The sequence below is a fragment of the Rhinatrema bivittatum genome, chromosome 10 (genome assembly GCF_901001135.1).
Source record: "Rhinatrema bivittatum chromosome 10, aRhiBiv1.1, whole genome shotgun sequence".
Taxonomy (NCBI): domain Eukaryota; kingdom Metazoa; phylum Chordata; class Amphibia; order Gymnophiona; family Rhinatrematidae; genus Rhinatrema; species Rhinatrema bivittatum.
The window spans coordinates 21,582,012-21,606,318 of NC_042624.1; the positions used below are offsets into that span (position 1 = coordinate 21,582,012).

At 46.8% G+C, this 24,307-nt stretch overlaps 1 protein-coding gene across 6 annotated transcripts in view; it reads right to left on the reverse strand.

The window, feature by feature from the left end:
• The window catches only part of TMCO1 (transmembrane and coiled-coil domains 1), a 526,809-nt gene that overhangs the window by 224,469 nt on the left and 278,033 nt on the right, over positions 1-24,307 (reverse strand). For all 6 annotated transcript variants that reach the window (XM_029617469.1, XM_029617467.1, XM_029617468.1 and 3 more), the window contains 2 exons: positions 9,133-9,192; positions 7,110-7,156 (listed from right to left, as the gene is read on the reverse strand). In XM_029617469.1, the coding sequence (XP_029473329.1) occupies positions 7,110-7,156; positions 9,133-9,192 (107 nt within the window). The remainder of the gene's footprint in view (positions 1-7,109; positions 7,157-9,132; positions 9,193-24,307) is intronic.

The window sequence follows — 24,307 nt, forward strand, 5'->3', positions numbered from 1 at the left end:
TTTGGGCTTGATCATCTGGGATGGAAGGTGGGGTGGGATTCGTGAGATCTGACACGTATGAAAACAGGGCCTTAGCGTCAAAGAGGAAGTCGTGTATTTTCCGAGCGTAAAAATCTGTTAGTGCGTAGAATGGACGCCCTGTAGCTGTGCATGGAATCTTTGTAGGCTAATAGAGCAGCTTGGGTGGTCTCCTTGCGCCATTTGAGTTCTTTGCGTCTAAGTTCTTGTTTTAGCATTTTTAGTTCAGGTGTGAACCAAGGTTTTTTGTTCTTAAGGGCTGGGTTTAATTCTTTTGTTGTCAGAGGGCATATTTTATTCGCCACGGAGTTAGTAATTTCCAGCCAAGAAGCGAGGGCTGAGTCTGCGTCAGAGAGGTTTAGGTTTTGTAATTCCATAGTTAGGTGGGAGCTGAGGTTGTCCATAAAACAGGGTTTTCTGTAGTGAATGGTGGTTGTGGGGATGGAGGTGGTGGGGTTATCCTTTATTGAGAGGACTGTGGTGATCATCGAGTGGTCAGACCACGGGACTGGGGTGCAGGGGGGAAATAGGTGTGAGGCCCAAGTTTATGAAAATGAGGTCCAAGGTGTGGCCTGCTTTGTGGGTGGGGCTGTTGATAGTTTGGTTGAAACCCATGGCCTTGAAGGAGGACAGAAGAGTTTCGCAGTTTGGGGAAGGTGGATTCGTATCAACGTGTAGGTTGAAGTCTCCCAAGATGATAGCTGGGGAATCAAAGTTAATGTGTTTGGCGATGAGTTCAATGAGGGGAGATGGATCTGAATCCAGCTGTCCTGGAGGGGAGTAAATTAGGCAGATCTGTAGTCGGTTAGATTTGAAGAGGCCGATTTCGAGGTTGGAGGGTGATTTCACGTTCTGAGGGATTAGTCTTATGCGTCCTTTAAATCAGTGGTCCCCAACCTTTTTTGCACCAGGGACCGGCTTCAAGCAAGACCATTTTTCCATGGCCCGGCAGGGCGGGGCAGGGGCGGGACTTTGGTCATATGAGGGTGGGGTTATGGAGGGGGTTGGATTTTAGTGCACACTTATCATTTAATTATGACATTTATAATGTGAATGTGACTCAACTCACCATAGGTTCTCATATGCATGGCACACTGACCCATGATCGTCATGGGGCTAGATGTAAAAGTACAGTTTGTATCCACGGGAACCCCCCTGACCCACAATAATGGATGTAAAGCAGAATTATGACATTCCCCATACAACTCACCCTACAAAAAAGATATTCTGGTTCTGGTGACATCTCAGTAACAGTAACTCAAACTCCTTCTACTTCCAGGCTCAATAGCCCTACTTATGAAAAGACAGCAGTTTGCCACCAATGCATGTCCTCTTGAGAAAACACAACAAATAAGACCGATACAAACGCTTACATGCTAGCAAAATATTTCATCTCGGTAACAGACACAGAACCGACCTAACATACTCCCAGGATCTGTAGTAATGCACATAAACTAATCTGCACACAGTTACACCTCTATTATGGAATACACTCAAACAGGAGCAACCCTATCTATGAAAAGGCAACACTACAAATATTAAATCAGGTCCTAAAAACCAATACACCTCTTATTAGGAAAACAGAACTAGCAAGCAGCTATAGATCCCCACACAGAAATAATTGTAAAACTATACTAATAAGCAGAATAAATGTTTCAAAACAGCTATGAACAGAATAACATCCAACAATTAAAAACTCATAAAAACTATTAAACATTCTCCAAACACCAATAAAATATTTCAAAAAAGCAGACATCACACAATTAAAATGGCAGTCAAGAAAAATAAACTTAAAAAGCCACTTTTACTTACCCCCTCCAGCAGCTGTCCTACTCCCCTTCCCTGCAGGCCGTGGCACACACCAGAAGCAGCAGTAGAAGCTAAGCTCTATACTTATGGTCCTCTTCCTTAGTGCCCATGACTCACACACACACCATACCAGTCATGCCCCCATGACCAGTTTCTGTCTCTCACACACCAATCACCTCCCAAACAGTCTTTGGCACACACACACACACACCAGTCACCTTCCTGAACAGTTTCTCTCATGCCATACACACACACACACAGGCTTCCCACTCCTGTGTTCTACTTACATATATGGGCTTCTCACTCTCATAATCACTTTCTCTGTGTCTCTCTCTCTCACACACATACACACACTCACCAGTCTCTCACTCCCATGTTCTCTTTCAGATATACAGGCTTCTCCCTCCCATGATGTGTCTCACACACACCCAGGTTTCTCACTCCCATGCTCACTCTTCACATGCACAGGCTTCTCATTCCCATAATCACTTTATTTCTCTCTCTCTCTCTCACACACACACACACACACACACCAGTCACCTGATCTCGCTCATGCATACACACACACACAGGCTTCCCACTCCCATGTTCTCTTTCAGATATACAGGCTTCTCCCTCCTATGCTGTGTCTCACACACACCCAGGTTTCTCACTCCCATGCTCACTTCTCTTCACATGCACAGGCTTCTCATTCCCATAATCACTTTCTGTTACACACAACCAGTCTCTCTCATTTCCATGCTCACTCTCCACGTGCACAGGCTTCTCATTCCCTGAATCACATTCTCTCACACACCAGTCTTTTTCTCTCACACACACCGTCACCTTACCAAGCAGTCTCTCTCTCTCATGCATGCACACTCACCCAGGTTTCTCACTCCCATGCTTTCTTTCACCCCCACAACACCAGGCTTCTTACGCCCATGCTTTCTCACATACCCAGACTTCTCACTTCCATGCTTTTTCTCTCTCACACACACACATCAGTCACCTCCCTGACTAATGTCTCACACTCTCACATACACATCAGTCATCTCCCTGAGCAATCACTTTCATTGTCTCTCACATACACACACACATCAGCTCTCTGACCAGTCAATCACACACATGCTGGCTGCCTGCTTCTCTCTCTTTCTCTCACTCACTTCCTCTCTCCCCCCCCCCCCAGCACAAATGGTAGCTGCACCACCTCCTCCAGCCCCCGCAGGCCAAGAAAGAAGAATCCCATCGGCCGCGGGAGGCTCACGCTGCTGTCTCCTTTACCTATTATCAGCTGCTTCGATTGCTCGGGGGCCGATGCTGCTGTCGCCGCTGCTATTTTTTCATGCGGCACGGCTATTTCTCCTTCCCGTGCACCGCGTATCACTTCCTGTTCCGGGTCAGAGGGAGGGGGGGGGCGGGAAGAAGAAAAGGCCAGCCGCGGATGCCACAGCTTTTTTTTTTTTTTGCACCGCTGCCGTTCCAGCTGGGCTTGAACGTGCTGATAGCCCAGCGGCAACGGCAGCAGGGAAGGAAGAGCAGCGGGAGAGACCGGGAGCGCACGACACACCTGCCGGTACTTGGCGGCGCCGCGGACCGGCAAAAAACTCCCACGGCCCGGTCCAGGTCCGCGGACCGGTGGTTGGGGACCCCTGCTTTAAATAGAGGGAGCATAGCGAGTCCCCTTTTTGCAGAAGGGGAATCAGGGTGCCCAGCAAAACTATCCTGAACTTTTCCTTTTTGAGAAACTTGCTCAAGGCTCTCAGGTCTAGGATGGGACGGAGTCTCTCCCCTGTTCTCTTTGGAATCAGGAAGTACTGGGAGTAGAATCCCTGCCCTCTTTTCCTTAGTGGGACAAATTTGACCGCTCCTGTAACAGTACTTCCTGATGTGCTATAGGCTCCCAAAATGGGCACGGAGGGCAATTTGGCGGGACACCCAGTAAATTCAATTGGTACCCTTAACGGCTGATGGATAGAACCCAATTGTCCAAGGTTATTCTTGGCCACAGATCTGCAAAGAACCGTAGCCTGCCCTTGATCGGAGAGTTCAACATCTTGGGTATAGGTGGCTGGCTCATGCTCCCTATGATCCAGTCAAAACCCTGTCCTAGGATTTTGCTGGGGAGCCGGTAGGGCTTGGGAGCTCTCTGTTGCCTGGGATGGCTACCCTCTGCGGACAGGAGCGAGGAGTTGGAGGACAATACTTCCTCTGGCGGTAGAAAGACTGCCTCTGAACCTGCCTCGCAGACCTCCTGAGGAGGGTGAGTCTGAAGTTCTGGCGGAGAGATGCTGGAGGTTCTCATGGTGATCCCGCAACTGGGCCACTGCATTCCTCACCTTATATCTGAAGAGATTTCCTCCTGTACATGGCAGGTCAGCGAGTCTTTCCTGTACCTGCAGTCAGAGATCCAAGGCTTGCAGCCATGCCATTCTGCGGGTGCCGGTTCCTGCTGCAGACTCTTGCTGCCATCTCGAAAACATCATAGGTTGACCGAACCTCATGTTTTCCACACTCCAGGTCCTGACACACCAACAACAAGAAGGTGTCTTGTTGATATTTAGGCAGTCACTCGGCCGCCTCCTGCACCTGCTTCCAGAGGTTGTGCGCGTAATGGCTCCTATAGAGCTGGTATGGTAGGAGGCAATATGGGCAATGGCCCCCTGGAATACTTTCCTCCCAAGAGCGTCCATCACTCTATGATCCTTCTCCGGGGTGCTGAGGCATGGCCCTCTTGAGAGCTGATTCGATCACTATTGACTGGTGTGACAGCTGATGCTTTTCAAATCCGGTAGCTTGTTGGACAAGGTAAACACCATCTGCCTTCCTGTTTATGGGAGATACTGTGACGGGGTGCTCCTAGATGCTCAGCAGCAACTCCTAAAGATCTCATGCACTCGAACCACCACGATCTCTTTAGGAGCCTCCATGAACTGGAAGATTTCCAGCATCTTGTGCCTGACATCCTCCTCCATCATCATCAACTGAAAAGGGATAGCCTCAGCCATTGCCCTCACAAAACCTGTGAAGGTCTTTCTCTGGAGGAGATAGTTCTGAGAGGATTCTGTAGAGTCATCCTCCCAGGGGTCATACAGGGCCTCATCCTCACAGTAATCCACAGGGGATGGGGCCCTAGGTGCTCGGCCTTCATTCAGAGGTATCAGAGCCGGTGGCATTGGTGCCAGCCCCAGCACAGCTGGACAGCGGCTGTAGGCCTCGGTGCTCCTGCTGGCCCCGACGGAGCTTCCTTCTCAGAGGAACCGGCAACAAGCACCTGAACGTCCTGGGAACCGACATCAATTGGGTTGGTAACACACAGATGAGCATACTGAGCCATTCCAGCAGCAGTTCCAGCAGGGAAAGCATGGGTATCAGCACTATCAGTGCTACTGCCTTGATGCTCCGCAGGGCCCGCTCAACCGCCAGCTGGACTCTGTGCTCCAACTCCTCCTTGAAAGTTGACAATGTCAAAACTGACTGGGAGGCAGGAGGGGTGGCCAGATCTTCCTCTGATTCCTGACTTGGATTGGCAACTAACACCAGAACCAGTGGAGACCAGCATGGACCCCCAGCATTGATGGAAGATGGATGCACCTCGTCGCAGGGTCGCTTAGGAAGCATCATGTCATGCGCCAGCATCATCCTGAGCCCGGCACCGTACATCAAAGGTGACCGGTGCCAATTCTTCCTCGGCATCCCTCGGTGCTCGGCCCAGTCTTTCCCCGGTGAAGATTACAATTACGAACCCAATATCCTCGACCTGAAACAGCCTGACATGGGCCAGTCCCTGGCACCCTTATCCGCCAATGGCATCAATGGGACTGACAGTCCCGCCGATGTCGATAGCTTGGTGTCCATCAGTGCGGCTCCAAGGTCCTTTAGTGCTGATGCCATCTATGCCGATGTCGATGGCTCAGAATTTTCCGACCTGGAGATTCTCCATCTAGTCGAGTTGAGCATGACGCCCCCTCGAGGTCATCTGGTTGCACAAGCGGCAACCCCGGACGTCATGTGATGCCCCCAAGCAGAGGATACACACATCGTGCGTGATGGACATAGTCCTTGGGCACTGGGGACACCATTGGAAATTGGATGAGGCCATGCAGATATCAACACAGAGGGAAAAAAAACAACAGGTGATGATAGTGGGCAACCGATGCCAGCGGGCACCAAGGCAGCGCCACCATGGGGGGGAACTGAAGTGAAAATAACTTACTGAACCGCCAAAAAACGTGACTGAGAGCTAAGGGGAAACGAAGAGGGACCCATCGAAGTAACATGCAAAAATTATCGATGGAAAAGTTTTCCAAAGCAATTTCAAAAGAAAAGCCACGAGCTCACTTCACCAAGAGGCAAAAGCTCCGCAGAAAAAGAGAGACTGGAGAGGGACCCCTGCGAGGGAGACTGAACTTTCCTACTCTTTTAACATCCTTTTTTTCCCTTACCTTAACTCAGCCCTCCCTGGCTGAGAGCACGAACAAGTCACAGGCTATAGGGGGAGAGGACACAAGCTTTCACTGCTGAGCACTCCCCTTGCTATCCAACCACTTTATTTTTTTTAATTAAGTCTACACCTAGCCTGGTTTCCAGGCTTAACAACACTAAACTGAGGGAGAGACTCACTGAGTGTCACCTCAGGAGCTCAAACGATATGTCAAAATCTTCTATCTTCTCTTATTTTTTTATTTTTTTAAATATAAGCAATCCCTAGTAGGGCAATGCATGTCCACCACCTGCTGAAGACGAAGAATACTAGAGGGTTGATTTCAGGGCAGGGCTATATATCCATGACGTGAGCAATACTCCATCTCCATCTGCTGGTAGAGGTGCATAACCCATTCATGTGGATTGGCCTGCCTGAGTGCAGAGGAAACTTTTATTTATTTTATTTTTTTGAGAGGTTCGATAAAAACCTCAAGAGATATTTAAAAAATACTAAAACTCCGAGACTATGTGAAAAATGCAGCAGCAAGAGAAAGCAACACATTCTTTTGCCATAGCAGAAGAAAGAAATGAGAAGACTCACATAGCAGCTGCGTGCACATGCTCAGAAAGACTTGATATCTTTTTGAGCTTTAGAGAACACGTTCTATATTGGCACCACTGGATGTCACCCTTATCCCTTATCTTGGTCAACAGATGTTCCTACAAGAGCAAAACAGTGATCCCCTTTTCCACTGTGAAACCAGGAGTAGAAAAGCAGCAGTGTATCGGTAATGCATACATATTAACTGAAATTATTTCTCTCTCTGCCTCCGCTGACTTGGTCCCTTCCTTTGCTGGCTTGTCAGATATTTTCTTACCATGGACAGATCCCTATTGTTGTTCTTCAGTTTCTCCTCCTGTCGCTCTGCAAAGGAGAATAAGTTGTTTATTACAGCAGTTCCAGTGTTAGCATAATCGCTTTCATCCATCCATCCCGGCTCTGACTAACCTCACACGTTTCCCTCTATTCAATCATTTGACCCCCAACTGCATACCTTCCATCTATGCTGGCTCTGACCATCCTCTAAACCTTCCATCTATGCCAGTTCTGACCATATCCTCCACCAATTCTGGCTATGACCAACCCCTTAGCTCCAACCATATCCATGTACCCCCAACCATTCATCCATCCATCTGTTGTGGGTTTGGGTTGTAGCAAGGGTGTGGTGAAAACTACTTCCAGGAGTGACACAGGAGGGCAAGGCTGGAGCTAAGCGTGAGTTGTCTAGTAAGGCTGGAACAGGAACAAGCACAGGCTGTGCTGGAGCTCAGGGATGAATTGAAGCTGGAATGGAGCCCTGAAGCGAGGTGCCGGCTGGAATGGAGCTCAAACACTGGAACTGCGTGCAGGTAAGGGAGGAACTAGAACACAGGAACAGAGTTAAGGTAGGCGTGGAGCTGGATGCAAGTAAGCGTGAAACTGGAACACTGGAGCTGAGTGCTGGATAGGGTGGAAACAGAACACAGGAACAGTATGCAGATAAGAGTGGAACTTGAATGCAGGTAGAAGTGCACTGGAACAACTGGAACAGATTGGAGCTCAGACCGGGTAAGCGTGGAACTGGAACGGGGCAAGATAGGCTAGGACAAACCAGGAAAAAACTACACAAAACATGGAACATAGAATGCCTGAAGGCAGCGTAGGCAAGCAAGACCCTGAGGGGCAAGGCAGAGAGAGAGACCTAGGAGTCTCAGGGCTAGGAAACAGGGAGACCAGGAAACAGATGAGACCTGGGAGTCTCAGGCAGGCCTGACAGGCCAGAGGTCCAGGGGCCACAGGATAAGCAAGGGCTCCAGGAAACAGAAAGCCCAAGACCAAGGAACAAGGCTCAAGGAAACAAGAGTCAGAAGGCCTGGAGGCTACGAAGAAATACAGAGAATGGCCTGGAAAGGCCAAAAGGCACAGGTTGCTACAGCAAGGAGCCCATGGGAACTCGATGCTGAAGCACTGAGACATGGGGGAGGCAGGATTAAGTAGGGCAGGAGTCTGGATGTGGTGTAGGCAGAAGAGAGGGGGGTTGGGCCAGCCAGGGGTGTGAGGTCTTCTGGTGGCACGGAGGCTGTGGGACAGGCAGAGGCCAGGGATCAAAGACGTGCTGGTAGTTCACAGCCAGGGTCACCAGGGACCTCTGGTGGAGGGGAGGTCACGCAGCAGCTGGAAACGCAACACCATCCAGTCCTAACCAACCTTATGTCACTCTACCTAACCATCATGCCAGCTCTGGCCAACACTCCACCCCTCCCATAACTCCATCCATCTGCCTCCAACTAACCCCTCTCTATCCAGTCCTAGCTCTAACCAAACTCCATGCCCCTCCATCCATTCTGACTCTAATCAACCCTAGAAGTATCTGTCCTGATGATTCTCTCTGTCCATGCCTTCTGTCAACTTAGTTGTTGAAGCAGGGCCCAAAACAGAATCCCCATACTCCAGTTCCCTCTATACTCCCTCATAAGCTATACAGTGGGCATTTATGGTTCAGAAGAGTTTGACACTACTCAAGTAAGACAGCAATTCAAGTTAGAGGAAAACCTGTCCAATAAATAGGTCAGACAAAAATAGATTGAGGGGAACTAATCACATTGTTTTTCAATGGAGAAACCATTGCTCTGTTATCAAGAATATGCTCATCCTAAATCCCATATTGTTCAGAGATTCTGCAATAGCTGAAACAGTATTACCTACACATCTCCTGCTGGCCTGAAGAGCAAAAGACTGGCCCAAAATTAGGTCTCCTGGAATTAGTCCATCAAGCTCAGTCACAACTCATTTTTTAAACTAATGAACAACTTAATATCTTCCATGACACCTCTTCATTCTAACTGGTTTTGGACATTTACCTATTTTCTTCTTCTGCTGCCGACCAGCTGACTCTGTTATGGTTTCCTTCTTCTTCTCCACTGTAAGATCAAAATTTTTAAAAATCATTTTATACATCTCCTTATAAACTAAGGTCTACAATATCTACGCTGATGAAAATGGGCAGAATCAGTTTTTATAATTGCTGGTGGACAGTTGATCTCTGCCACTGTAGCTTTAGTGCCTGTTGGTCAACTCAGTGTTATGAGATGATGGTGCAGGGAAATGCGCTTTAGAATTGTTAGGAATAGAGGAGCATTCTGAGGAACAGTATAAAACTTACTTATAGAATTTTCCAGAGCATAGCCCCTACTCTGTTAGTAAAGCTTCCAGCATAAGTGCCAAACAGCACACATAGACCAAGCACTGTCGTAGTAGGCGTGTGCTCAGAAAATGTAGTGGTCAGCAGAAACCGTATGAAACTTAGACCAAAAAAGGACAAAAAGGAAATGTAGGCATGATAGAGAAAAGAGCAGTATAAAGACCTGACTGAAACAAAGACACTTCAACTGTTTTTGCTAGTTTTTGGCAGTGTAGGAGAGCAGATCTCCATCGCTCAGAAACCTTTTGTGTTTTGTTTATCTTTCTGAGCTGTTTTGTAGTAGCTTCTTTACTCCTCCTGTGAATAAAGTTTATTTTATTTTTGCTAAAAACTGCCTAGATTGTCTATTTAAGCCAACGAATTAACAATTCTAGAGAAGAGAGGGCCTGTTTCAACAGGACAGGTTCTACCTTAAACAGGGGAGAACTTGGTTGCTGGCATTAAAATATGACAGCAACTTTTAAACTAGATCACTTAGTTCACTTAGAGAATAGCCACTGCCATTAGTAATGGTAACATGGAATAGACTTAGTTTTTGGGTACTTGCCAGGTTCTTATGGCCTGGATTGGCCACTGTTGGAAACAGGATGCTGGGCTTGATGGACCCTTGGTCTGACCCAGTATGGCATTTTCTTATGTTCTTATGTTCTTAGATCATGGGAGAAGTCAGTAAGCACTCAGAAGCATATGGTTCAGAGGAAGATATCTTCAAAGAATACTGGTAAAATGGGTGAAGTCGGAATATACTGATAGACTGTGGTAATGCTTGATGTAGCCCAAGTGGATCCGAATAAAGACCGCATGAATATGAATAACTCCAAACTACCTGTATCATCTGCTAATAAGCAGATTATGAATACAAATAATAATAATAATAATAATAATAATAATAAAAAACACATGAGAATATACCAGAGGACAGCAAATTATCAGTTATCACAAGTGGAGGACATCAGATGGAACCCAGCCCTTAACTTTTATGTTAAAGTTTCTAGAATTTTGACTATGCCCTACTGGGCATGAGTGGCAGATAGGACCATTTCAGTCTGATTTCTTAGCTTATATTTGGAGAAACCAACTCCAAGGGGAGGCAGACTGGTTTCATGAGGATTGACATCCTGCAGTCCTCAGAGAACACTTGTTACAGGTAAGCAACTGCTTTCTCAGAGGACAACATAAGAACATAAGAAAATGCCATACTGGGTCAGACCAAGGGTCCATCAAGCCCTGCATCCTGTTTCCAACAGTGGCCAATCCAGGCCATAAGAACCTGGCAAGTACCCAAAAACTAAGTCTATTCCATGTAACCATTGCTAATGGCAGTGGCTATTCTCTAAGTGAACTTAATAGCAGGTAATGGACTTCTCCTCCAAGAACTTATCCAATCCTTTTTTAAACACAGCTATACTAACTGCACGAACCACATTCTCTGGCAACAAATTCCAGAGTTTAATTGTGCGTTGAGTAAAAAAGAACTTTATCCGATTTGTTTTAAATGTGCCCCATGCTAACTTCATGGAGTGTCCCCTAGTCCTTCTACTATCCGAAAGAGTAAATAACCGATTCACATCTACCCGTTCTAGACCTCTCATGATTTTAAACACCTCTATCATATCCCCCCTCAGTCGTCTCTTCTCCAAGCTGAAAAGTCCTAACCTCTTTAGTCTTTCCTCATAGGGGAGTTGTTCCATTCCCCTTATCATTTTGGTTGCCCTTCTCTGTACCTTCTCCATCGCAATTATATCTTTTTTGAGATGCGGCGACCAGAATTGTACACAGTATTCAAGGTGCGGTCTCACCATGGAGCGATAGAGGCATTATGACATTTTCCGTTTTATTCACCATTCCCTTTCTAATAATTCCGAACATTCTGTTTGCTTTTTTGACTGCCGCAGCACACTCAACTGACAAGTAGGATGGCAGCCCTCACAAGTGGGGAATCCTTGGCTACAGGCTGTCCCCAAACAAAAAAAAAGGGAAAATAAAAAAAAGTGCCAATGGGCACAACAACTGTGGCAACAAGCCTTTTCTCAGCATTTTTATATTTATAGAAGCAGTCTGGAACAATAACCAACAGGCCCTAAGAGGGATAGAGTTGGGTACTATACCTCAAAAAGATTCCACAGGACAAACTGGCTGAACCTACTATCCCGTCTGGAGACCTTGTCCAATCACTGTGATGTGAATGTGGGTTGAGAACTCCATATCACAGCTTTGCAGATCTCCTCCACAGAGATTGATCTTAGGTGGGCTACAGGCACTGCCACAGCTCTGTTACCATAAGCCTTGACATGACCCACCAGAGTCAGGCCCACCTGGGCATAACAGAAGGAGATACAATCTGTAGGACAATAAAACTGGTGTGAATGGGTAAACTAGAAAGGCCACATAGTCTTTTTCTACCATCATGTTTCTAAAGATAGTGTTTGGCAACTGCAACTCCCGGTTTCATTATGTCAAATGAAACAAGAAGTTGTGTGGACTTTCTGTGGGCTTCAGTTTGCTTGAAAACAGAAAGCCAAGGTTCTTTTGCAGTCCAAACTGTGCAGTGCCTATTCACTTCTGCTAGCTAATGTAAAATATTGCTATTTGATTGGCTAACAAAGTAATCCTAGCTCAGATAGACCAACGATCTGGGAATATCTTCAGAACGTACCAAACCAACCTTAGCTACAGGAAGTTTATCTTATTTATTTATTTAGGATTTTTTCTTGTAAAGCTTTTTCTAAGCAGACCAAAGGCCTTGGGGGAAAAGCTCTTCTACAAGGTCTCCCCATCCCAGTTTGGACGGATCCATAATCAGGACAATTTGTACTGGAGGAAACTGAAAGAGTATGCCTCTGGTTAGACTGGAATTGATTCACTACCAGACACAGGAGTCCTTGAGCGACTGAATGATGCTGAGATCCTTAGTGACTTGAAGCCCCTGCGATCTGAAGATCCATTGGACTCTCTTCATATAGACATATCATGAGATGCAACACCTCAACATGTACCATGCTTATGCTTGCTCACTCACTTGAACTCTTGCCACTGTGGATATCATGGGGATAACCCTATATTGAGGAAGGAAGGCTCCTGTCTGAATATCTAGCAAGCCTTGCTGTACCAATTTACTAGATAGAGTGCCTCAGGGATCTGTATTGGGACCCTTACTGTTCAATATATTTATAAATGATCTGGAAAGAAATACGACGAGTGAGATAATCAAATTTGCAGATGACACAAAATTGTGCAGAGTAGTTAAATCACAAGCAGATTGTGATAAATTGCAGGAAGACCTTGTGAGACTGGAAAATTGGGCATCCAAATGGCAGTTGAAATTTAATGTGGATAAGTGCAAGGTGATGCATATAGGGAAAAATAACCCATGCTATAATTACACGATGTTGGGTTCCATATTAGGTGCTACAACCCAAGAAAGAGATCTAGGTGTCATAGTGGATAACACATTGAAATTGTCGGTTCAGTGTGCTGCGGCAGTCAAAAAAGCAAACAGAATGTTGGGAATTATTAGAAAAGGAATGATGAATAAAACGGAAAATGTCATAATGCCTCTGTATCGCTCCATGGTGAGACCGCACCTTGAATACTGTGTACAATTCTGGTCGCCGCATCTCAAAAAATATATAATTGCGATGGAGAAGGTACAGAGAAGGGCTACCAAAATGATAAGGGGAATGGAACAACTCCCCTATGAGGAAAGACTAAAGAGGTTAGGACTTTTCAGTTTGGAGAAGAGACGACTGAGGGGGGATATGATAGAGGTGTTTAAAATCATGAGAGGTCTAGAACGGGTAGATGTGAATCGGTTATTTACTCTTTCGGATAGTAGAAGGACTAGGGGACACTCCATGAAGTTAGCATGGGGCACATTTAAAACTAATCGGAGAAAGTTCTTTTTTACTCAACGCACAATTAAACTCTGGAATTTGTTGCCAGAGAATGTGGTTCGTGCAGTTAGTATAGCTGTGTTTAAAAAAGGATTGGATAAGTTCTTGGAGGAGAAGTCCATTACCTGCTATTAAGTTCACTTAGAGAATAGCCACTGCCATTAGCAATGGTTACATGGAATAGACTTAGTTTTTGGGTACTTGCCAGGTTCTTATGGCCTGGATTGGCCACTGTTGGAAACAGGATGCAGGGCTTGATGGACCCTTGGTCTGACCCAGTATGGCATTTTCTTATGTTCTTATGTTCTTATATTTTGAAGGTGTAAATAAAGTGGATAAACATGAACCAATTGAATAGTGTATTTGGATTTTTAAAAAAAATTTGACAAAATTCTCCTTCAGGAAATTAAAAAGTCATGGGATAGGAGGCAATGTCCTATTGTGGATTAGTAACTGGATAAAAACCAGAAAACAGAGGGCAGGACTAAATGGTCAGTTTTCCAAATAGAAAAAGGTAATTAGTGGAATACCCCTGAGGTTTGTACTGGGACCTGTGCTATTTAGCATATACATAAATGATTTGGAAAAGGGAAAGTTTTAGTTCTAGAAGTTCTAGTTGCCCCATCTCAAGAAAAGACATAACAGACATAGAAAAGGCAGAGAAGGATGACAAAAATGATAAAGAGGATGGAAAAGTTCTTTTATGGAGAAAAATTGTGGGGCTCATTAGTGTTGCGCCCGGTCGCAGATGGCTGCGACGTCTCATGCTCACATCTTTTTTTGCATTCTCGTCCATTATAGGAAGAGTGGCGGCCTCCGCCAGTAACCGCCAACCTCCCTGGCGTTCCCGGGACGGCATGGATGCTGCCGACCGCCATCATGATCCTGATGTTACCTAAGCACGCGCCCACTGGCATTCCTTAATGCACGTCATGGCGGAAACCGCAGGGACGTCCCCTCCACATGACGTCACCGCCTCTGTGAATTTAAGCTGTCTAGCCCTTGGCTAAGACGAGTTAGCAAGGAGTTTCTTCATTGCCTAATTCCACGTCACGTTGGACTTCCGGTTCCAGTTCCTGACTTGGCTTGTGAACGATCCAGGTACCCGCTCCTCCGGGGCCCTTCCGCGTTCTAAGACTATCTGCTCCTTGGAGGGTCTCTCTGCCTTGGACTATCTTCTGAAATCTCTGTTGTGAGTACAATTTTGGACTTCGTCCTTCTCTTCCGCCTGCCTTCCTCTGCAGGGTAAATCCATTGCCTTGGGCCACTACCGCAGTCCTCTCAGTAGGAGTCGCTACACCTAACCTGCGCTGCAGGCTACTTCTTTCTCTACAGAGACTATCCGGTTTCTGCATTTCAGACTATCTTCCATCATCAGCTCCTGGCGTACCCCGCTCTGCAGGCCACTACCAGTTCTGCACACCTGAGGTATACTATTCTACTAAGGAACACACTGGCGTACCCCTCTTCGCGGGCCACTGCCAGATCTGCATATCTAAGGTATACTACTCTGCTGAAGGATCTTCCTGGCGTACCCTGCTCCGTGGGCCACTACTGGACCTTACCATCTGAAGCTGCACCTTGGGTATATCCTCAACCCAGAATTGTACCTAGTGGATATTCCGCTCCACGGGCCTTGCTTTTCTTTTCCAGCCTAATAAAGTATACTCTTACAGCTGTGTCCCACGTTGCTGAGACAGCACCTGTCGACGGTGAGGCCCACAGGGCTCCTCCTTGTGGGCCCAGGGTCCATTTCTCATACAGAACATAACATTTAGTTTGAAGAAAAGATGACAAATTGAGGCATGATTGAGATTTATACAATTATGAGTGGATGGAATGGATAAAAAGTTAATGGTTATTTATTTCAAAAGGAGATAGAGCACCTTTTAAACTAGAACAAGAGGGAAAGCCGACAGTCACTCAGCAGTGCATGGTTCGGAGAAATATATCCTTGAAGGATACTAATGAAACAGGAGATTTAGGGCATCCCAACAGCGAAGTTCCAAAAAAAAAAACCAAACCAAAACATTGTCCATTTGCCTATATGTAAAAAATCACCGAAGCTAATGATTTCTGAATTATCCCTAACAACTGAAAAGCAGGTTGTTAATACAAACAAAAAACACACTTTGAAATCTCTGTATGCCAATGCCAGAAGTCTAAGAAGTAAGATGGGAGAGTTAGAGTGTATAGCAGCAAATGATGAGATTGACATAATTGGCATCACATAATCACATGGCACCACATAATCACATGGCATCACATAATTGGCATCACAGAGACTTGGTGGAAGGAGGATAACCAATGGGACAGTGCTATATCAGTATACAAATTATATCGCAATGATAGGGAGGATCAACTTGGTGGGGGTGTGGCACTTTATGTCCAGGAGGGTATAGAGTCCAACAGGATAAAGATCATACAAGAGACTAAATGCTCAGTAGAATCCAAATGGGTAGAAATCCCATCTGTGTTGGGTAAGAGTATAATGATAGGAGTATACTACCGTCCACCTGGACAAAATGGTCAGACAGATGATGAAATGCTAAGAGAAATCAGGGGAGCTAACCAATTTGGCAGTGCAATAACAATGGGAGATTTCAATTACTCCAATTTTGACTGAGTAAATGTAACATCAGGACTTGCAGAGACAAAGTTCATGGATTTAATAATGACTGCTTCATGGAGCAATTGGTTCAGGAACCAACAAGAGAGGGAGCTATTTTAGATTTAATTCTTAGTGGATCGCAGGATTTGGTGAGAGAGATAACAGTGGTGGGGCCACTTGGCAACAGTGATCATAACATGATCAAATTTAAACTAATAACTGGAAGGGGGACAATAAGTAAATCTGCAGCTCTAACACTAAACTTTCAAAAGGGAAACTTTGATAAAATGAGGAAAATAGTTGGAAAAAACTGAAAGGTGCAGCTGCACAGGTTAAAAGTGTTCAACAGGCATGGACATTGTTTAAAAAGACAATCCTAGAGGCGAGGTCCATATGTATTCCACACATTAAGAAAGGTGGAAGGAAGGCAAAACGAATACCATTATGGTTAAATGGTGAGGTGAAACAGGCTATTTTAGCAAAAAAAAACATCGTTCAAAAATTGGAAGAAGGATCCATCTGAAGAAAATAGGATAGAACATAAGCATTGTCAAGTTGAGTGTAAAACATTGATAAGACAGGCGAAGAGAGAATTTGAAATGAAGTTGGCCATAGAGGCAAAAACTCATAACAAAAACTTTTTAAAATATATCTGAAGCAAGAAACGTGTGAGAGAGTCGATTGGTCCATTAGATGACCGAGGAGTGATGAGTCACATGAACTGAACGAAATCACTGTGAACCTGGAAGATGTAGTAGGCCAGATTGACAAACTAAAGAGTAGCAAATCACCTGGACAGGATGGTATGCATCCTAGGGTACTGAAGGAACTAAAATGTTGAGATTACTTACCTGATAATCTCCTTTTCCTTAGTGTAGACAGATGGACTCAGAACGAATGGGTATAGTATGCTCGTGCTAGCAGTTGGAGACGGATCTGTCATCAGCACGGGTATATATACCCCCCACAGGAAGCGTAGCAACTTAGTAATCGTCCTTGCAAAAGCTGTTATAGATGTGTGTACTGACGCTCAGTGAAAAGTGAAACAGGATTCCCCTGACCGATTGACAGTAGCTGGAGACCGCCAGCATTCACAACCGGAAGGCGTTGACACCTGGTAGAGTGTACGCTCTTATGTAAACAAATGACATGGCTTACCTTGAATCGGTGAAACCCATGTACACAGGCAGCTGGGCGGGATGCTGAGTCCATCTGTCTACACTAAGGAAAAGGAGATTATCAGGTAAGTAATCTCAACATTTCCTGGCGTGTAGCCAGATGGACTCAGAACGAATGGGATGTACAAAAGCTTTACTCCCAGCCTGGGCGGGAGGCTGCCTGAGGACCATGTAGTACCGCCCTCGCAAATGCTGAGTCCTCCCTGGCCTGGACATCCAGACAGTAGAATCTGGAGAAGGTATGGAGGGAGGACCATGTCGCCGCTTTACATATTTCTGCAGGCGACAGCATCCTGGATTCCACCCAGGATGCCGCTTGTGCTCTGGTAGAATGAGCCTTGACTTGTAGAGGCGGAGACTTCCCAGCCTCCACGAAAGCTGCTCTGATAACTTCTTTAATCCAGTGGGCGATGGTGGGCCGCGAGGCCGCTTCACCTTGCTTCTTCCAGCTGTGCAGGACGAACAGATGGTCCGTCTTTCGTAGTTCTTGTGTCACTTCCAGATATCTGGGCAGCAATCTGCCAATGTCGAGATGGCGTAATAAACGCCCTTCTTCAGATTTCTTCAAACCCGCCGTGGTAGGCAAGGATATGGTTTGGTTAAGATGAAACTGTGAAACCACTTTCGGTAGAAAGGAGGGAACCGTGCGAAGATGGATAGCCTCCGGAGTGATTCTGAGAAATGGATCCCGGCAGGACAGTGCTTGTAGCTCTGAGATGCGGCGTGCTGAACATACAGCCAGCAAGAACACCATCTTCAAGGTTAGAGAACGGAGAGACAGGCCCCGAAGGGGTCTGAAGGTGGATCCCGCGAGGAAATCCAAAACCAGGTTAAGGTTCCATAAGGGCACAGGCCACTGCAGTGGCGGACGGATATGCGTGAATCCTTTCAGGAAGCGAGAAACATCTGGGTGCTTGGCAATGGTCTTGCCATCCCTCCTGGGACCATAGCAAGACAGCGCAGCCACCTGAACCTTGATGGAGCTGAGGGAGAGACCCTTCTGAAGTTCATCTTGCAGGAAATCCAACACACTAGGGATTGTGGTCGCATGTGGATTGGTGCCATGAGTGTCACACCATGCTTCGAATACTCTCCAGATCCTTACGTAGGTGAGGGATGTGGAAAACTTGCGAGCTCGGAGGAGTGTATTTCTCACGGGCTCCGAGTAACCTCTTTTCTTCAGTCTAGCCCTCTCAATGTCCAGACCGTAAGAGAGAATTGAGCTGGATCCTCGTGGAGGATGGGACCTTGACGTAGAAGGTCCCGGAGAGGAGGCAGGGGAAGAGGCTCCCCTGCCAGTAGTCTTCTCATGTCTGCGTACCAGGGTCTTCTTGGCCAGTCTGGTGCCACTAGAAGAACTAGGCCCCGGTGTTTCTGAATCTTGTGGATGATGGCGCCCAGCAGAGGCCACGGAGGAAGGGCGTATAGCAGAGTCCCTGGAGGCCATGGCTGAACCAGGGCATCGATTCCGTGTGAGAACGGGTCGCGCTTGCGGCTGAAGTATCTGGGTACTTGAGCATTGGACTTGTCCGCCAGTAAATCCATGTCCGGAATCCCCCAGTGATCCACAATCATCTGGAAGGCTGTGGGTGACAGCTGCCACTCTCCCGGATTTAGGCTTTCTCTGCTGAGGAAGTCTGCTGTGGTGTTGTCCTTCCCGGCAATGTGGACGGCGGAGATGTCCTGAAGATTCGCCTCTGCCCAAGCCATCAGTGGGGCGATCTCCAGAGATACTTGTCGGCTTCTGGTTCCGCCCTGATGGTTGATGTATGCCACCGTGGTGGCGTTGTCGGACATCACTCTGACTGCTCTGTTCTTCAGTTTGTGAGCAAAACAAAGGCATGCCAATCGGACTGCCCGAGCCTCTAGACGGTTGATGTTCCACGCTGACTCTTCTCTGTGCCACCGCCCTTGTGCGGTGAGTCCTTCGCAGTGTGCTCCCCAGCCGCTCAGGCTGGCATCTGTGGTGAGCAGAGTCCACGTGGGGGAGGACATCCTCGACCCCTTGCTCATATGGTCGGACTGCAGCCACCACCTTAACTGTGTCCGGACTCTGGCAGGCAGAGGTAGGTGCGTGGAATAGTTCCGTAGACGAGGGCTCCAGCGAGAGAGCAGGGAGTGTTGTAGAGGTCTCATATGGGCCCTTGCCCAAGGCACCACTTCCAGTGTGGATGCCATGAGACCGAGAACCTGCAGATAATCCCAAGCTATAGGCCGACTGGCTCCCATCAAGTACTGGATACGCTTCTGAAGTTTCAACCTTCTCTTGGTAGTGAGACTGACTGTGTCTGCCTGAGTGTCGAACTGTACTCCCAGGTATTCCAGTGACTGGGAAGGCTGTAGGCAACTCTTGCTGAGGTTGATTACCCAACCCAAGCTTTCCAGAAGGGCGATCACTCTGTCGGTTGTCTGATGGCTCTCCTCTCGAGATTTCGCCCTGATCAGCCAGTCGTCTAGGTAGGGATGGACCAGAATTCCTTCCCTTCTGAGTGCCGCTGCTACCACTACGACCACCTTGGTGAAGGTCCGCGGTGACGTATCCAACCCGAAGGGCAGAGCCCGGAATTGGAAGTGGCATCCTAGAACCTTGAAGCGTAGGTAACGCTGATGATCCGGATGGATCGGGATATGCAGGTAGGCTTCCGATAAGTCTAAGGCCGTGAGGAATTCTCCTGGCTGAACTGCGGTCTTGACGGAGCGCAGAGTTTCCATGCGAAACCTCGGGACCCTTAAGTATCGATTGACTTGAGGTCCAGTACGGGCCGAAAGGTGCCCCCTTTCTTGGGTACCATGAAATAAATGGAATAGTGTCCAGAATTCACTTCCCATGCAGGTACTGGGATGATGGCTTTCAAGGACAGGAGCCTCGCCAGGGTAGCTTCCAATGCTGCCTTCTTGTGTGTGGCAAAAACACACACATAGGGAATATATCAAAAAGAAATTCTCTAATTATCATATATACCCATACACATAGAGAATTATGTAAACCTTTCAATGTTGTGCAATAATTTTATTTTTTCAATCAAACTTGTGAAAAGTTATATCAATAAAAAACACCACAATCACTCTTCATTCATACATTAAAAATACAAACCAATGACACAGTATATTTCATACAGCTCATCATATACAAATACAAAGATACATAATACCAATTTCATTAAGAAAAACTTTTCTTCATAGAGGTTCCAATGAATTTCAATTAAATTGCTTAATTATAATTTCATATTCCAAAGGTTATATCTAGGTGTGCTGATTCTCTGCACACATCCTCTGCTGTTTGCAATATTCCACAGCTGTTATAATAAACTTGTGCCAAGGGACTAGCCCTATTAGCACTCCATCCACGTTTATACAGTCCGACAATGGATCCTTGTTTCACCCACGTTTGGGCTTCATCAGGGACATACTGTTAATAACTACCCGGTGTTCACCTACATTAAGCAATAAAAATATTTCTCATTAAATTTTTCACAGAACTATATCCAAACATTAAACTACAAACCATACGGAACTTCTTATCCCTTACCTGAGGCAATTACTCTCTATAAACCTCTCAAATGTTGTACCAATGACAAAATTTCTTATAACGATTTTAAATTCAACCTTTAAGAAAGTCAAGATAAAATAACAGGTAAGTCATGTCAATAATACCGAACCGGATCAAATATCACATCAAAGTTTCAAAAAGACGCCGCCAATTCATACCTTCCGAGTTGTTCAAACACTTTCCCAAAAACAACGCTTATCACGTGTCAATTAAACGTAATGACGTCTCCCCATCTTCACTGCTGTTTTATATCCTCTCCCTCACTGAGGGAGAGGAAATTGGTATTATGTATCTTTGTATTTGTATATGATGAGCTGTATGAAATATACTGTGTCATTGGTTTGTATTTTTAATGTATGAATGAAGAGTGATTGTGGTGTTTTTTATTGATGTAACTTTTCACAAGTTTGATTGAAAAAATAAAATTATTGCACAACATTGAAAGGTTTACATAATTCTTCTTGTGTGTGGGACAGGAAGATTCCACAAACTTGTCCGGAGGGAGGTGATGAAAGTCCAGATAATACCCCTCTCGGATGACGGCGAGGACCCACTGGTCCGACGTAATCTCAACCCATCTGGGGTAGAAGAGGGTTAACCTGCCCCCTATGGCTCCGTCCCCCAGATGGATCGGCGGATTCTCATTGTGAGGTGCGGCCCGGACCTGAGCCCGGGCCTGCTCCCCTCTTGCGCTGCTTGGCCCGAAAGGACTGATTCCGGGCCTGAGGACGAGGTGCCTGTTAGCGACTCCTGTAGGGAACGAAGCGCTGTGAGCTTCTACCCCTGGAGGGCCTTGGAAAGGCTCGCTGGTTCCTTCTGAACCGATCTTCCGGTAGTCGAGGTACTGGAGAAGCGCCCCATGTGCTGGCCAGTTTATCAAGGTCGCTGCCAAACAGGAAAGAGCCCTTAAAGGGCAATCTGGTGAGGCGTGTCTTAGAAGGCGCATCGGCTGACCATTTCCGGATCCAGAGCTGCCTCCTGGAAGCTACGGAGGATGAGATCCCCTTGGCTGTTGTTCGGACTAGGTCTGATGCAGCATCCGTGAGGAACGAGAGAGCTGACTCCATGTCAGCTGCTGGAGCGTTGTTCCTGACCTGTGACAAACAGGCACGCGTCACCACTGTGCAGCAGGTTGCGATCCGCAAAGATAGAGCTGCCACCTCAAAGGTCTGTTTCAGAATGGCGTCCAGTCGCCGGTCATGAGGCTCCTTGAGGGCCGTCCCCCCTTCAACTGGAATGGTAGTGCGCTTGACCACAGCGCTAATCAAGGCGTCCACCTGAGGGCACGCCAGCAGGTCCTGGATAGCCGGTGCCAATGGGTACATGCCCGTCAGGGCCCGGCCCTCTTTGAAGGAAGCCGCTGGTGCCGCCCATTCTAAATCTATCAGTTGTTGTGCTGCTTGCAAGAATGGAAAATGGCGGGCTGTAGGACGAAGACCTTCCAGCAGGGGGTTCTGCGCAGAGGGTACCGTAGCGCTGGGACCTGTAATATCCAACTCCGCCAGACACTGAGACACCAGGTCGGAGAGATCCTCCTTGGGGAAGAACCGCCTCATGGTTCTATATGGCTCAATCCCTGGGGGAAGCTCCCCCTCGTCCGGGAGTTCGGACTCGTCCGGTGAAACCTCCTGGTCCGACTGATCTGGACTGTCCAGCAGCGGAAGGTCCCGCTCACGATAAGGGCGTGAGGGTCCAGGAACAGGATCCGCAGGAGCCGCCGCCGCAGCAGCCGCCGCAGTCGCAGCCACAGCAGGAACCACAGAAACAGCAGGAACAACAGGAACAGCAGGAACCGCAGGGCCTGGACGGGAAGCCGTTTGCATCTGTACAAAGGCATGAATCCCCTTAAAGAGATCCACCCAGGAAATTGAAGCAGCCTCTAATCGCCGGGGTACAAGATCCCCCGGGATTCCCGATTGGTCGAGACTGACCGCTAAATCCAGGGTAGCCCCTGGGGAACTGTCAGCAAAGCGTGGCTGAGACTGGTCCTGGGCCGAGGTCCCACGGCCTCCTCACATTGGGCACATAGGGAGTCTGGCTCTTCACTGTGCGTGGCTTGAAGCTGGCATGTGGAGCAGAGGCCGAGGGCTTTAATGCCGGAGGCAGGCGGCGCCCCCGCTGAAGACGCTGAGGCGTTCTGTTCCATTGAAAGTATGCGCTGAATAAAAAGCGGCAACAATATACGCTGAATAGAACAGGCACACAATAATAATATGCGGCAGCAATATGCGCTTAACACAACAGGCGCTTAATAATATGCGGCAGCAATATGCGCTCAATACAACAGGCGCAGAATAACAATATGCGGCAGCAATATGCGCTTAGCACAACAGGCGCTTAATAATATGCGGCAGCAATATTTATTTATTTATTTGAAGCTTTTATATACCGAGGTTTAGCGCATGCCTTCACCCCGGTTTACATTGAAACGAAACAATGATACATAGAACAAGTAGTGAAACAAAAGTATATGCATATAACAGGTCATGGAGCAGGTTGTAACAGGAAATAACTAAAATAGTTTAATCCAAATAACGAAAATGAATATAGAAACGAAAAACGAAGAAGGTATATACAGACTCATGCTCCAAATACAAGAAAGTATGAGTGGGAAATGAAGGAAAGAAGGGGGGGGGGGGAATGGGTGGGAGGTAGGGGTCAGGGGGATAGAGGGGGATGCAGTGGGAGGAGGAAGGGGTAAATGTCTGCGGAAAAGAGAAGAGGGGAGAAGGAGGTGGAGGCTTAAGGCATCACAATTGTAATTTGCTTAAGTCATCATTGAAAGTCTGGCTGAAGATCCAGGTTTTCATTTCTTTTTTGAAAGATTTATTATCGATGATATTGGTTAGGTAGTATGGTAGGGCATTCCAGAGTTTTGGCCCAGCTATGGAGAGAGCTCTATTTCTGGTGTTTGTAAGCTTTGCCATGGGATATGTGGGTATTTCGAGAAGTCGTTTGTCAGAAGTTCTGGTGTTCCGTTGAGGTTTGTGGGGGTGGAACATTTTACTGACTGCGGAGTTATCTGTATTGTGTACTGCGTCGTGGATGATCGTCAGGGTTTTGTATTCTATTCTCTGAATGATTGGTAGCCAGTGTAGACTTTTTAATACTGGGGTGATGTGATCCGATTTTTTATTTCCGGTCAGTACTCTAGCAGCGGCATTTTGCAGTAACTGTAGTGGTTTTATGGTGGATTTGGGGAGACCTAGTAACATTGAGTTGCAATAGTCTAGGCTGCTGAAGATCAGGGATTGTAGTACTGTTCGGAATTCCTGATGGTGGAGGAGCGGTTTTAGGTGTTTTAGTACATGAAGTTTATAGAAACCTTCCTTGGTTTTGGTTGCTATGTTTGTTTTTAGGTTAAGATCTTTGTCGATCCATACGCCGAGGTCCTTTGTTAAGCTTTTTAGAGGTATGGAGATGTTGTTGATTAGAAGAGAGTTGAGGGAGATGGTTTGGTCTGAGACGTTTCTTCCAATGATGATACATTCAGTTTTATTCATGTTTAGGCATAATTTTAACTTGTTGAGCATGTTACTAATTGTGGTTAGGTGTTTGGCAGCAGTGCGGAGAGCGTCTTCTATTGAGTTGGTGATAGGGAT